The sequence below is a fragment of the Oncorhynchus clarkii genome, unplaced genomic scaffold (genome assembly GCF_045791955.1).
Source record: "Oncorhynchus clarkii lewisi isolate Uvic-CL-2024 unplaced genomic scaffold, UVic_Ocla_1.0 unplaced_contig_308_pilon_pilon, whole genome shotgun sequence".
Classification (NCBI taxonomy): Eukaryota; Metazoa; Chordata; class Actinopteri; order Salmoniformes; family Salmonidae; genus Oncorhynchus; species Oncorhynchus clarkii.
Window position 1 is genome coordinate 20,664 of NW_027258225.1, and position 16,017 is coordinate 36,680.

General features: G+C 41.0%; 1 protein-coding gene and 1 pseudogene across 1 annotated transcript in view; both read right to left on the reverse strand.

The window, feature by feature from the left end:
• The window catches only part of LOC139396201 (oocyte zinc finger protein XlCOF6-like), a 28,657-nt gene extending 18,429 nt beyond the window's left edge, over positions 1-10,228 (reverse strand). Inside the window, exons 1-4 of the mRNA XM_071143332.1 lie at positions 10,115-10,228; positions 9,388-9,645; positions 9,253-9,291; positions 7,371-7,616 (exon numbers count right to left, since the gene is read on the reverse strand). Coding sequence (XP_070999433.1) covers positions 7,371-7,616; positions 9,253-9,291; positions 9,388-9,418 — 316 coding nt within the window. The 5' untranslated portion in view covers positions 9,419-9,645; positions 10,115-10,228. The remainder of the gene's footprint in view (positions 1-7,370; positions 7,617-9,252; positions 9,292-9,387; positions 9,646-10,114) is intronic.
• LOC139396206 (oocyte zinc finger protein XlCOF22-like) lies at positions 3,157-6,029 on the reverse strand (annotated as a pseudogene).
• Positions 10,229-16,017: the final 5,789 nt, after the last annotated feature.

Consider the following 16,017-nt stretch of genomic DNA (forward strand, 5'->3'; position numbering starts at 1 on the left):
TTTAAAGCCGGATTTGGATACAAACAGATTTCCCAAGCTTTAAACATCCCAAGGAGCACTGTGCAAGCGATAATATTGAAATGGAAAGAGTATCAGACCACTGCAAATCTACCAAGACCTGGCCGTCCCTCTAAACTTTCAGCTCATACAAGGAGAAGACTGATCAGAGATGCAGCCAAGAGGCCCATGATCACTCTGGATGAACTGCAGAGATCTACAGCTGAGGTGGGAGACTCTGTCCATAGGACAACAATCAGTCGTATATTGCACAAATCTGGCCGTTATGGAAGAGTGGCAAGAAGAAAGCCATTTCTTAAAGATATCCATAAAAAGTGTCGGTTAAAGTTTGCCACAAGCCACCTGGGGGAGACACCAAACGTGGAAGAAGGTGCTCTTGTCAGATGAAACCAAAATTGAACTTTTTGGCAACAATGCAAAACGTTATGTTTGGCGTAAAAGCAACACAGCTGAACACACCATCCCCACTGTCAAACATGGTGGTGGCAGCATCATGGTTTGGGCCTGCTTTTCTTCAGCAGGGACAGGGAAGATGCTTAAAATTGATGGGAAGATGGATGGAGCCAAATACAGGACCATTCTGGAAGAAAAACTGATGGAGTCTGCAAAAGACCTGGGACGGAGATTTGTCTTCCAACAAGACAATGATCCAAAACATAAAGAAAAATCTACAATAGAATGGTTCAAAAATAAACATATCCAGGTGTTAGAATGGCCAAGTCAAAGTCCAGACCTGAATCCAATCGAGAATCTGTGGAAAGAACTGAAAACTGCTGTTCACAAATGCTCTCCATCCAACCTCACTGAGCTCGAGCTGTTTTGCAAGGAGGAATGGGAAAACATTTCAGTCTCTCGATGTGCAAAACTGATAGAGACATACCCAAGCGACTTACAGCTGTAATCGCAGCAAAAGGTGGCGCTACAAAGTATTAACTTAAGGGGGCTGAATAATTTTGCACGCCCAATTTTTCAGTTTTTGATTTGTTAAAAAAGTTAGAAATATCCAATAAATGTCGTTCCACTTCATGATTGTGTCCCACTTGTTGTTGATTCTTCACAAAAAAATACAGTTTTATATCTTTATGTTTGAAGCCTGAAATGTGGCAAAAGGTCGCAAAGTTCAAGGGGGCCGAATACTTTCACAAGGCACTGTAGGTGTTTTTATGTAATACTAATACAGAGATAACCACTGCCCTACCTAGTGTTTTAATGTGACTCATACAGAGATAACCATTGGACATGCATTTCCCATTATGCCTTTGTGTTTACCACTTCAGATCCTTCAATTGTAGTTTAAAGCATATATACAGGGCATTATACAAGACCCCTTGACTTTTTCCACATATTGTTACGTTTCAGCCTTATACAAAAATGGATTAAATGCATGTTTTACCCCTCATCAATATACACACAATGACAAAGCGAAAAAAGGTTTTTATAAATTTCCCCAAAATTTATAAAAATGAATACCGTATTTGCATAAATATTCAGACCCTTTCCTCTGAGACTCAAAATTCAGCTCAAGTGCATCCTGTTTCCATTGATCATCCTTGAGATGTTTCTACAACTGGATTGGAGTCCACCTGTGGCAAATTCAAATGATTGGACATGATTGGAAAATGATAACACCTGTCTTTTTAAGGTCCCACAGTTGACAGTGCAAGTCAGAGCAAAAACCAAGCAATGAGGTCGAAGAAATTGTCCGTCGAGCTTCGAGACAGGTTTGTAGTGAGGAACAGAACTGGAGAAGAGTACCAAAATATTTCTCAATTCTCTGTTGGCTGGGCTCCCTGCTTGTGCCTTCAAACTCCTGCCCTACATTGGGCGCAAACCTTTTAAGGGCTCCCGAGTGGTGCAGCGGTCTAAGGCACCTCATCTCAGTGCAAGAGACATCACTACAGTCCCTGGTTCGAATCCAAGCTGAATCACATCCGGCCACGATTGGGAGTCCCATAGGGAAGCGCACAATTGGCCCAGCATCGGTCGGGATTGGCTGGGGTAGGCCTTCATTGTAAATAAGAATTTGTTCTTAACTGACTTAACTAGTTAAGAAAAATAATAATAGGGATGCATGCCAGCTAAGCCACTTACATTCACAATACATTAATTGCACTATAACAGTGACCACAAACTGTTAGGACCAACAGCATAGTCTCAACAATTTACCACTACTACACCTGGCTCAGCAGAGCCTTGTCTGGCAACGAAACAGCTAATTCAGCCTCATTTACTGACTTTTAAAATAACATGGCTGACTTACTTAAACAAATGTGGTTTCTACTGACAATTGATATGAACAAACATTAGGGGACGACAAGTGGATAGGAGGCAATCTGTAATTTCGACTAAGACATTCATGAGCGAGCTAGGACGGACGTAATCAATATGACTATTGGTTCAGCACTCTTGAAATGTACAGCAACAGAATTCAGAACATGGGCCGTTCTTACAGTGTTCTCCCTGAACGCCAAGTCAGAACCGTAGGATAAATAAAGGGGCATATATGCAGACAATGAAAATTCTTACAATATTCAATGATTACATTTATCAAAAACAGGTTATAGGCTTCATGTCAACCACCAAGTCAGAACAGTAGGCAAAATTAAGATGTGAAACTAGACCAAATTATTAGGGTGAGGCACATGGGCTACTGACAACTTACTACACAACATACACTTATTATTACTTTCTTAGCTACAGAATACACATCTCCCTGGCATATTACATAATTTATGCAGCAGCATACAAGACATTATTGGACTCACCTTGTTATGCTGTGCTCACTTGAACAGGAAGGTGGCGCGGCAGTAATTTGTGTGCATATTTTGTCATCAAACTTTGCCATCAAATTATGGCATTCTCTGGATTTGTGGTGGTTTCAAGACAACTAGGAACTTGAAGAAGAAAAAAGGGAATCATGATGATGTCAGTCAGTGATCTTCAGGTCGTAGCTGTAGAAAGAGGCCCGAGTTCCCAATTTACAATTCCGAGTTGGATGAAAGTTCAAAACGTATTTTCTCAGTCGTAGCTTGTATCGCCCCCCCCCCCCTTTCAAAATAGAAATAATAATAATGTGACACTAACTCATTGAGGAAGATAAATGTATTTATAGTGATATGTGGTTGTCTCACCTGGCAATCTTAAGATGAATGTACTTAATGTGCTGGTGACATCACAGCGTCAGAGAGAACTCCTTACTGTAGTCATACAAAAACACTCCAGGCACTCAGCCCAAAAGAACCATTCATACTGTCAGATCTAATATGAAGAACTGAATACAACCATAAGAACCATTCATACTGTCAGATATAATATGAAGAACTGAATACTAAAGAGAAGAAGAGGTTGACCAGTACATATTCATGTAACTTTTTTTTTCATTGGCAGATCAATAAAGTTTGCTTCAATGCAGTTATCCAACACATTCATGATCAATAACTAAAATATCTCATCTAGTTTTAAAGACTATTAATAAACACATGTATTCATTTCATAAACTGTGTATCATTAAATACAGTTGTAAAAGAATCCCCCCAAACTAATGGTGAAAAGTGATCATCACACCATCTCTATCTGATACATGTTAGGGGCGGTAGGTAGCATAGTGGTTAGAGCGTCGGGCCAGTAACCAAAAGGTTGCTAGATCGAATGCCCGAGCTGACAAGGTAAAAATCTGTTATTCTGCCTCTGAACAAGGCAGTTAACCCACTGTTCCTAGGCCATCATTGTAAATAAGAATTTGTTCTTAACGGACTTGCCTAGTTAAATAAAGGTTCAACACATTTTTTAAATTAGTGTCTACTAGCTCATTCTCACAAAATACTGCCGAAGGACAACCTGGTCTCTGAGCAAAACGTATTATGTATTACAAAAACATCCGTGCCACTCCATTTAGTATGTTAAGTTACATTATATTGGCCTACCAATGTAAACTGAACTAAAATATAAACATGTAAATAAACTAAACATGTAAAGTGTTGGTTTCATGAGCTGAATTAAAACACTCCAGCAATGTTCCATGTACAGAAAAAGCTACTTTCTCTCAAATGTTGTGAACAACTTTGTTTATATCACTGTTCGTGAGCATTTCAGCCTTTGTCAAGATAATCCATCCACCTGACAGGTGTGGCATATCAAGATGCTGATAAAACAGCATTATCATTACACAGGTGCACCTTGTGCTGGGGGGACATTAAGACCACACAACACAATGTCACAGATGTCTCAAGTTCAGGGAATGTGCAATTGTCATGATGACTGCAGGAGAGAATTCAATATTTATCTCTCTCCCATAAGCCACCTCTAACGTCCTTTTAGAGAATTTGGCAGTACATCCAACCGGCCTCACAACTGCAGATCACATGTAACCACGGCAGCCCAGGACCTCTTCACCCGCAGGATTGTCTGGGAGGGGGCTGAGTAGTATTTCTGTCTGTAATCAAGACCTTTTGTGGGGAAAAACTCATGCTGATTGGCTGGGCCTGGCTCCCAAGTGGGCCTATATGCCATCCCAAGTCCCACCCATGGCTGAGCCCCTGCACAGTAATATGAAATCCATAGATATATGTTCATGTGATTTTAAGTTGGAAAGTTGCAAGAAACTAGTTCCAGTCAGAGCAGACGTAAGGCTTATCTCCTGTGTGTGTTCTCTGATGAACTTTGAGCTGAGTTGATGTTTTAAAACATTTTACACAGTCAGGGCAGAAGAAAGGCTTCTCTCCTGTGTGTGTTCTCTGATGAACTTTTAGCTCTTTTGATGTTTTAAAACATTTTCCACAGTCAGAGCAGGAGTATGGCTTCTCCCCTGTGTGTGTTCTCTGATGAACTTTTAGATCAGTTGATGTTGTGAAGCATTTTCCACAGTCAGAGCAGGAGTAAGGCTTCTCTCCAGTGTGTATAAGTTGGTGTGTTTTTAAGGTGCCCAGATGAGAGAAACTCGCCCCACAGTCAGAGCAGAAATAAGGCTTCTCTCCTGTGTGTGTTCTCTGATGAACTTTTAGATCAGTTGATGTTGTGAAGCATTTTCCACAGTCAGAGCAGGAGTAAGGCTTCTCTCCAGTGTGTATACGTTGGTGTGTTTTTAAGGTGCCCAGATGAGAGAAACTCACCCCACAGTCAGAGCAGACATAAGGCTTTTCACCTGTATGTATACGTTCATGTGATTTTAAGTGGGGAATTTGAGAGAAACTAGTTCCACAGTCAGGGCAGAAGAAAGGCTTCTCTCCTGTGTGTGTTCTCTGATGAGCTTTTAGGTCATTTGATGTTTTAAAACATTTCCCACAGTCAGAGCAGGAGTATGGCTTCTCCCCTGTATGTATACGTTCATGTGATTTTAAGTGGGAAACTTGAGAGAAACTAGTTCCACAGTCAGGGCAGAAGAAAGGCTTCTCTCCTGTGTGTGTTCTCTGATGAAGTTTTAGCACCGTTGATGTTTTGAAGCATTTTCCACAGTCAGAGCAGGAGTAAGGCTTCTCTCCTGTGTGTATTTTTAGGTGTATTTTTAGCTTTGATAGAAATGGGAAAATCTTTTCACAATGTGGGCAGTGATGAGACCTCTTAGCTCTCTGATCTTCCTGCTGTTGCTCTCTGGATGTAGAGAATGTCTCAACATGGTCTCCTGTGTGAACAACATCAGAAGAACCAGTCAGCTGGTGTGATATACATGCCAATCAAATGTATTTTATGAAGCACTTTTTTACATCAGTAGTTGTCAAAGTGCATAACAGAAACCCAGCCTAAAATCCCCAAAGAGCAAGCAATGCAGATGTAGAAGCACAGTGGCCACAAAAAACTCCCTAGAAAGCAGGAACCTAGGAAGAAACCGAGAGAGGAACCAGGACTTGTGAGACGTCTGTTTCTCAAACTAGACACACTAATGTACTTGTCCAGTTGTGCACCGGGGCCTCCCACTCCTCTTTCTATTCTGGTTAGAGCCAGTTTGCGCTGTTCTGTGAAGGGGGTAGTACACAGCGTTTGTACGAGATCTCCAGTTTCTTGGCAATTTTTTGCATGGAATAGCCTTCATTTCTCAGAACAAGAATAGACTGACGGCATTCAGAAGAAAGGTCTTTGTTTCTGGCCATTTTGAGCCTGTAATCGAACCCACAAATGACCCAGATACTCAACTAGTCTAAAAAAAGGACCGTTTTATTGCTTCTTTTATCAGCACCACAGTTTTCAGCTGTGCTAACATAATTACAAAAGGGTTTTGTAATGATTAATTAGCCTTTTAAAATGATAAACTTGGATTAGCTAACACAACATGCATTTTGATCATAGGAGTGATGGTTGCTGATAATGGGCTTCTGTACACCTATGTAGATATTAGTAGTAATTTACCACATTTTGTTATGTTACAGCCATATTCTAAAATTGATTACATGTTTTTCCTGGGGATGTTTTTTTTACAGCCTTACTAAATAAAAAAATATCCTCAGCAATCTACACACAATACCCCATAATGACAAAGCAAATTAATTTTTTTTTAAAACAGAAAAACAAGAGACTCAAAATTGAGTTCAGATGCTTCCTGTTTCCAATGATCATCCTTGAGATGTTTCTACAACTTGAAATATTAAACATTAAAATAACATCAAATTGATCAGAAATACAGTGAAGACATTACAATTGTTGTAAATGACTATTGTAGCTGGAAACGGCAGATATTTTATGGAATATCTACATAGGCGAACAGAGGCCCATTATCAGCAACCATCTGTGATCCAATGGCATGTTGTGTTAGCTAATCCAAGTGTATCATTTTAAAAGGCTAATTGATCATTACAAAACCCTTTTGAATTTATGTTAGTACAGCTAAAAACTGTCTGGAAGGCCAGCATCCCGGAGTCGCCTCTTCACTGTTGACGTTGAGACTGGTATTAAGTGACCCCAAACTTTTGAATTGAGCTCAGGTGCATCCTGTTTCCATTGATCATCCTTGAGATGTTTCTACAACTTGACATATTAAATATATATGTATCAGATATAAATCATCAGGATGTGGTAGTCTACTGGTTATGTTCAACACTTCTCCAATCGTTGTTGAGATCTGATATTCTGTGCAGCAAACAAATTATAATTCAATATTGACAGTGATGATGCCATGGCCTATTTTGAAATGAGGTATGCCTAACTTGGTGATTGAGGGTATTAAACATTTTCAACGTTCTTGAGACAATGTGTGGGCAAAGGCAGGCGTTACAAGTTTTTAAATGTTTTGCTTCGCTGGGAAGTCTTGAGTTGTTCAGGGAAGTGTGATGTCAGAATTACAGAATTCAACCTAGCAATAGACTGGTCATAACTTATGGAGGTCTAATATATGAAGATAATTTATAGATAGAACCAGCTCTTACCATGACTAACAGTTGTCCTAATGTTCCCCTCCTCTTCATCTTTAATGTTGACATTCAGCTCCAGTGTTTGACTGCAGTCTTCCAGCTTCACTGATGCCATCTCTGGATCCTGCAGTGCAAACTGGGCTCCACTGTCACAATCAGGACCCAGTGACTGTAGGTTTCTACTCAGTGTGGAAGGAGAGAGACAGGCTGGGTTTGTCCTCACTGTTGATGTTACCGGCTTCAGACTTAATCTGAGTCGGCCTGTAGTAATAAAAACAAACGGACACAAAAGTTATTTTCTTGACAGTTCTGGCACTTTATTCTGTATGACTAAATTACATTTGTAATATGTTTTGGTGCATATATGCATTTACTATAGTATCCAAATAAGAAAGTGTCTGATCGCAGAACATTCCCTAAAATTCTACAAAAATACCACCGGTGTTTAAAACAGCTGTAACTAATTCGCAGTTAAAAGGTATGGAGTGGCAGGGTAGCCTAGTGGTTAGAGCGTTGGACTAGTAACCGGATGGTTGCAAGTTCAAACCTCCGAGCTGACAAGGTACAAATCTGCCATTCTGCCCCTGAACAGGCATTTAACCCACTAGGCCGTCATTGAAAATAAGAATTTGTTCTTAACTGACTTGCCTGGTTAAATAAAGGTAAAAAGGTAAAAAAAACATAAAAAACCTATAAAAAACATAAAACCTTATTTTAAATACAAAACAAGGAAGACTCAATATACTCTAAGTGTTTCTTTATCTTCATTAGGAAGTGTAAATTGCAGTTGTTTGGGGGGAAAAAGTGTATGGCACATTTTCACAGGTGTTTTTTCTTGACTGATTACCATTTGATTTACGTTTTGAAATTTGAAAGGGCCGTTTCTCAGCTTTCAAAACATGTATCATGTTTTCATAATGGTTTGACACCAGCAAAGTATAGCTCATGCATGATCTCAGTAAAATCAGGAATTTCAAAACTCTCCTACCGATGATGCAACAATGCCAATATGGCCATTTACAATTAAGTCAGGTTTACAGTCTGTCTATCGACATGTCTGTAGACAATTGTCTTAGCGACATCATGAACATTCTATCGTCGTCCGACATCAAACTATACACTTATGAAAAAGTATAAACAAAACAGCCTCTGCATGACATCAGCACCCCAGTGCTCTAAATAGCATATTTTATTTTAACACCAATAAAACCCATCCGTTTAAAAATTAATTCAGTAAATGTCAAGCTAGCAAGCCAGGCAACTAAAAGCTATTTTCTAAACCACGTTTTGGTTCGTTGTCTAGCCAGTTCAAATAATGACCAGAGTATAGCTGACAACGTCTAAACTTTAGTTACTTGTGATCCATTATTACAGGAAAATAAACCAACATAATTATTTACAAGGTAATGGCGAGCTTACAGAAAATAGCTTAGTGCCATAGTGTGACAAAATAAAAGTAGGTCATTCTGAGATTATTTTTTTTTAACTGCATCATCATAGGAGGATTTGGTCTAGTTGCTGTGACAGTACGGTAACCACATCAACGGACACTGCGAGTCGCAGAGAAGTAAACTTTTTTCACGCCTGTGCGACAAGGAAAGTGACAGTCATTGCGACTGGTCTACAGACATTCCACAGGAGTATAAATCAAATGTTGTTTTGACCAGTGACACTGGTCGCATTCTAATTGCCTACAAACATGTCGTTAGACCAAGTATGAGCTAGACTTTACAGTTAACTGGTGTTCTAAAGCCTAGTGTTTACATTCCCACCTTAATGTATTCAGCCAGCCAACATTACACGTAACATGAGGGCTCAGATTGGGAAGTGCAAATAAATGGCAGTCTAGGCAGATCTACAAAGTAATCAAGGTGTCTTCTATTCTGAAAATACTCACAGAAACTGGAGAATCCACCCTCTGTGTTACAGGGAGATTCTGGTAGAGGAGAGTAACGTACAAACGACAGGCTTAGTGATGAAGATTTAGATAGTATGAAAAATGTAAAGTAATATGGCCTTTGTGTTTAATTACCTGGCCTTGGCACACAGTGCTTTGACTTCATTTTCCCTGATGAGTTCACAACGCTTAAGTTGTTCTATCCGTCTGTCCAGATCACTGATGTCCCCCATTGTCACACACAATCCTCACTCTGGGGTCTGGAGGAGTTACCTACAGGGCCTCGCAAACACAGAGTGTATTCTTCACACACAGTCACCCTGGTCCGAAACACACACACTCTCGCTGTTCAGGCAGTTCTAGTCACAAAGAGAGGTCGGCAGATAGAGGGATCTATGGAAGAGTAAGATCATATTTTTTTTAGAGCATGGTAACATGTAGACATTGTTATATGTCTGTTCTGTTCAATGTGAGGGCTTCAAATAGTGGAAACCCCAATAAACAAACTAGCGTAATAGTTAGCGTTACTAGCGAAGTTTGCGAGTTAGTTAGCATGAAGTGAGTTAAACATTAACATAATAACGTTAGTTAATTGGTAACGTTAGCTCAGCCAGCTAGTTGGCTGGTCTTTTCATTAAGGTTGGTATTATGGCTATATTTGTGTTCATATTTAATACTCAGTTTGTGGTAGAAAAGATAACTGCGCTGTTAGGATTAGCTAACCAGTTAGCTAACAATCTTGGCCTGTTTATCAGGTACTTACGAAATGCTAACGTTGCTTAGCTAGCTAATTTAGCTTGCTAGCTAGCTGTTACCAATGTTTTCTAGTTGAAACGGCGTAATCCAAAACTAACATAAATACCTTTGAATATTGGGGAATAAGAACTCGAGATACATACATATAGCTGTTTTATTCCACGTAAAAGCAATTTTTCCGCTCCACCACGGTTATCTTTTTTTACCGGTTTACCAACGGGCTCTGTCTGCAACTTCCGCTGTCGGGGACGCGCATTTCGCAGTCATGAAACGGGAGGGGAATTTTTCAGTTTTTAAGCAAATTTCCTTAAATGCTACATTTTAACATGACTAATGCTGTGTTCTTATGATTAAACATTATAACAAAAACAATGGGGGCCTGACTGTTTACATATATTTTCTACATACTTTCTATTTGGTTTTAGTCGTTTATGTTGCCACTGAAATAGTTTTTCCCATCCTGAAAATGTCAAATAATAACACTATTAATTTGCTATCCACAAATACTTTCATCCCCATTGATGTATATGGCCCATCGATTGCATTTTCTATGTATTGGCCAATGAGAGGCTTTGAAGCCATTGGCACTCCCCAGAAGGAATGGATGGAATTCTAAAGTATTTCAATTGAACGGTTTAAGGGCAATATTACATGTATTTAATCATTTGTTGTTGTTGTCGTGCAGACACTAACATTAGTACTTCAAAAATATATAAAACGTTTTATTTATTTTTTTTAAAATTTATTTATCCCCAATTTCGTGGTATCCAATTGTTGAGTAGCTACTATCTTGTCTCATCGCTACAACTCCCGTACCGGCTCGGGAGAGACGAAGGTTGAAAGTCATGCGTCCTCCGATACACAACCCAACCAAGCGGCACTGCTTCTTAAAACAGCGCCATCCAACCAGGAAGCAAGCCGCACCAATGTGTCGGAGGAAACACCGTGGACCTGGCAACCTTGGTTAGCGCGCACTGCGCTCGGTCCACCACAGGAGTCGATGGTGCGCGATGAGACAAGGAAAATATATAAACTTTAAGGAAAATGTATATATATATTTTTGTTTTGTTTAGCGCACATAATAAAATATAAACTTCACATGCAACAATTTAAAATATTTTACTGAGTTACAGTTAATGTAAGGAAATCAGTCAACTGAAATAAATTAGGCCCTAATCTATGGATTTCACAACTGGGAATACAGACAGATATGCATCAGTTGATCACAGATACCTTAAATAAAAAAAGGTAGGGGCAAGGATCAGAAAACCAGTAGGTATCTGGTGTGACCACCATTGTCCTCATGCAGCGTGACACATCTCCTTCGCATAGAGTTGATCTGGCTGTTGATTGTGGCCTGTGGAATGTTGTCCAACTCCTCTTGTTGCTGGATATTGGCAGGAACTGGAATACGCTGTTGTACGCGTCGATCCAGAGCATCACAAACATGCTCAATGGGTGAGATGTCTGGTGAGTATGCAGGCCATGGAAGAACTGGGACATTTTCAGCTTCCAGGAATTGTGTACAGATCCTTGCGACATGGGGCCGTGCATTATCATGCTGAAGCATGAGGTGATGGCGGCAGATGAATGGCATGACAATGTGCCTCAGAATCCCGTCTCGAAAAAATTCAATCGTGTTTGTTATCCGTAGCTTTAAACCTGCCCATACCACAACCCCACCACCCACGGGGCACTTTCTTCAAAACGTTGACATCAGCAAACCACTTTTTTCTTGGTCAATCATCTCATTTCAGTAGATCAGGTAGCTAATCCTTGACAAAACATTCATTCACATTAGACACAAAGTACACATTTTAAATTGCACAACATAAGAGCACTTAATCTATAGTAGATGACCTAAATTCACAAATGCATAAATTACAAAAAAATCATTTAGTACAAGATTGCAGTATGTTTCAGGCAGCACTATGTACTATTTTATGAATAACCTTGTCTTCACTGTATTATTTCACTCACAGAAAACAAATTGTATTTCCCATTCACACCGTATTAAGAATTATCAGGGGTCGTACAGTGGCAAGTCAAATTCAAGGACTTTCAAGTACTTTTTTCAGGCACTAATATTTATTTACTTGAAGCCCCGTGTGAAAACCCTGAATTATAGATAAATATAGAAACAACTGAATGTGTCTGAATATTAGTACACATGTAAAGAACTGATAATATTACATTCAGCTTCAGAACTGTAGAGCAACTGAAATGTGCCCTCTCTGATGAGGCACTACTACTAAACTATATCAATAGATCCCTTTCTGTGTTTGCAAACATTGGGGTTTATATTCTTCTGAGACAATCCACCCCCAGGTTATCCAGCTTATCAAAAACCATACCGACAGTAACATCTGTTACCCCCAACAACTCTGCTGCAGTTTACAAGATAACTTTAAACCTGGTATTTCTGCTTTACACAATCCAAGTTGTTGATAACCTTACCAATGAAAGCTATGAAGTACATTTTATTCAATATTAAAGTATCCTTTGTCACAGTGCATTTATGGTTGCAAGATTTCTGAACAGGCCTCGAAACCATGTCAGGACTAGTAGAAAGACCAGTTCTGCAAGTAGGTCCTCTAACTACAGAAATGTGGTTACTACTGACAATTGAGATGTACAAACTATGGCATAAGGGGACGAAAAGCGAATAAGAGGCAATCCGTAATTTCGATTAAGACATTAATGAGCGAGCTATAACGGACGTAGTCAATATAACTTTGTTCAGCACTTTGAAATGTACGACAGAATTCAGAAAATGGGCTGTTTTTACAGTGTTCTCCCTGTACGCCAAGTCAGAACCATAGGATAAATAAAGGGGCATATAAGCAGACAATGAAAACCCTTACAATATTCAATGATTACATTTCTCTACCACCAAGTCAGAACAGTGGGAAAAATTAAGAGGTGAAAATAGACCAAATTATTAGGGTGAGGCACATGGGCTACTAACATGTTACTACACTACAGACTACAGACTTATTATTACTTATTATTACTTTCTAGGCTACAGTATACACATCTCCCTGGCATGTTACATCATTTATGCAGCAGCATACAAGACATTTTTGGACTCACCTTGTTGTGCTGTGATCACTTGAACAGGAAGGTGGGGCGGCAGTCCTTCGTGGGTGTAACCGTATAACTGGTGTGGGGGCTGTGCTTTGGCAAAGTGGGTGGGGTTATATCCTTCCTGTTTGGCCCTGTCCGGGGGTGTCCTCGGATGGGTCCACAGTGTCTCCTGACCCCTCCTGTCTCAGCCTCCAGTATTTATGCTGCAGTAGTTTATGTGTCGGGGGGCTAGGGTCAGTTTGTTATATCTGGAGTACTTCTCCTGTCCTATTCGGTGTCCTGTGTGAATCTAAGTGTGCGTTCTCTAATTCTCCCCTTCTCTCTCTCAGAGGACCTGAGCCCTAGGACTATGCCCCAGGATTACCTGACATGATGACTCCTTGCTGTCCCCAGTCCACCTGGCCGTGCTGCTGCTCCAGTTTCAACTGTTCTGCCTTCTTATTATTCGAACATGCTGATCATTTATGAACATTTGAACATCTTGGCCATGTTCTGTTATAATCTCCACCCGGCACAGCCAGAAGAGGACTGGCCACCCCACATATGCTCTCTCTAATTCTCTCTTTTTTCTCTCTCTCTCGGAGGACCTGAGCCCTAGGACCATGTCCCAGGACTACCTGACATGATGACTCCTTGCTGTCCCCAGTCCATCTGACCGTGCTGCTGCTCCAGTTTCAACTGTTCTGCCTTATTATTATACGACCATGCTTGTCATTTATGAACATTTGAACATCTTGGCCATGTTCTGTTATAATCTCCACCCGGCACAGCCAGAAGAGGACTGGCCACCCCACATAGCCTGGTTCCTCTCTAGGTTTCTTCCTAGGTTTTGGCCTTTCTAGGGAGTTTTTCCTAGCCACCGTGCTTCTACACCTGCATTGCTTGCTGTTTGGGGTTTTAGGCTGGGTTTCTGTACAGCACTTTGAGATATCAGCTGATGTACGAAGGGCTATATAAATACATTTGATTTGATAACTTTGATCATTTTATTTTATTTTTATTTCACCTTTATTTAACCAGGTAGGCTAGTTGAGAACAAGTTCTCATTTGCAACTGCGACCTGGCCAAGATAAAGCATAGCAGTGTGAACAGACAACACAGAGTTACACATGGAGTAAACAATTAACAAGTCAATAACACAGTAGAAAAAAGAAAAAAAAGGGGAGTCTATATACATTGTGTGCAAAAGGCATGAGGAGGTAGGCGAATAATTACAATTTTGCAGATTAACACTGGAGTGATAAATGATCAGATGATCATGTACAGGTAGAGATATTGGTGTGCAAAAGAGCAGAAAAGTAAATAAATAAAAACAGTATGGGGATGAGGTAGGTGAAAATGGGTGGGCTATTTACCAATAGACTATGTACAACCGCAGCGATCGGTTAGCTGCTCAGATAGCAGATGTTTGAAGTTGGTGAGGGAGATAAAAGTCTCCAACTTCAGCGATTTTTGCAATTCGTTCCAGTCACAGGCAGCAGAGTACTGGAACGAAAGGCGGCCAAATGAGGTGTTGGCTTTAGGGATGATCAGTGAGATACACCTGCTGGAGCGCGTGCTACGGATGGGTGTTGCCATCGTGACCAGTGAACTGAGATAAGGCGGAGCTTTACCTAGCATGGACTTGTAGATGACCTGGAGCCAGTTGGTCTGGCGACGAATATGTAGCGAGGGCCAGCCGACTAGAGCGTACAAGTCGCAGTGGTGGGTGGTATAAGGTGCTTTAGTGACAAAACGGATGGCACTGTGATAAACTGAATCCAGTTTGCTGAGTAGAGTGTTGGAAGCAATTTTGTAGATGACATCGCCAAAGTCGAGGATCGGTAGGATAGTCAGTTTTACTAGGGTAAGTTTGGCGGCGTGAGTGAAGGAGGCTTTGTTGCGGAATAGAAAGCCGACTCTTGATTTGATTTGATTTTCGATTGGAGATGTTTGATATGAGTCTGGAAGGAGAGTTTACAGTCTAGCCAGACACCTAGGTACTTATAGATGTCCACATATTCAAGGTCGGAACCATCCAGGGTGGTGATGCTGGTCAGGCGTGCGGGTGCAGGCAGCGAATGGTTGAAAAGCATGCATTTGGTTTTACTAGCGTTTAAGAGCAGTTGGAGGCCACGGAAGTAGTGTTGTATGGCATTGAAGCTCGTTTGGAGGTTAGATAGCACAGTGTCCAAGGACGGGCCGGCAGTATATAGAATGGTGTCGTCTGCGTAGAGGTGGATCAGGGAATCGCCCGCAGCAAGAGCAACATCATTGATATATACAGAGAAAAGAGTCGGCCCGAGAATTGAACCCTGTGGCACCCCCATAGAGACTGCCAGAGGACCGGACAGCATGCCCTCCGATTTGACACACTGAACTCTGTCTGCAATGTAATTGGTGAACCAGGCAAGGCAGTCATCCGAAAAACCGAGGCTACTGAGTTTGCTGATAAGAATATGGTGATTGACAGAGTCGAAAGCCTTGGCAAGGTCGATGAAGACGGCTGCACAGTACTGTCTTTTATCGATGGCGGTTTTGATATCGTTTAGTACCTTGAGCGTGGCTGAGGTGCACCCGTGACCGGCTCGGAAACCAGATTGCACAGCGGAGAAGGTACGGTGGGATTCGAGATGGTCAGTGACCTGTTTGTTGACTTGGCTTTCGAAGACCTTAGATAGGCAGGGCAGGATGGATATAGGTCTGTAACAGTTTGGGTCCCTTTGAAGAGGGGGATGACTGCGGCAGCTTTCCAATCCTTGGGGATCTCAGACAATATGAAAGAGAGGTTGAACAGGCTGGTAATAGGGGTTGCGACAATGGCGGCGGATAGTTTCAGAAATAGAGGGTCCAGATTGTCAAGCCCAGCTGATTTGTACAGGTCCAGGTTTTGCAGCTCTTTCAGAATTTGATCAGTCCCCTCGCCCCTACCCGGGTGCGAAC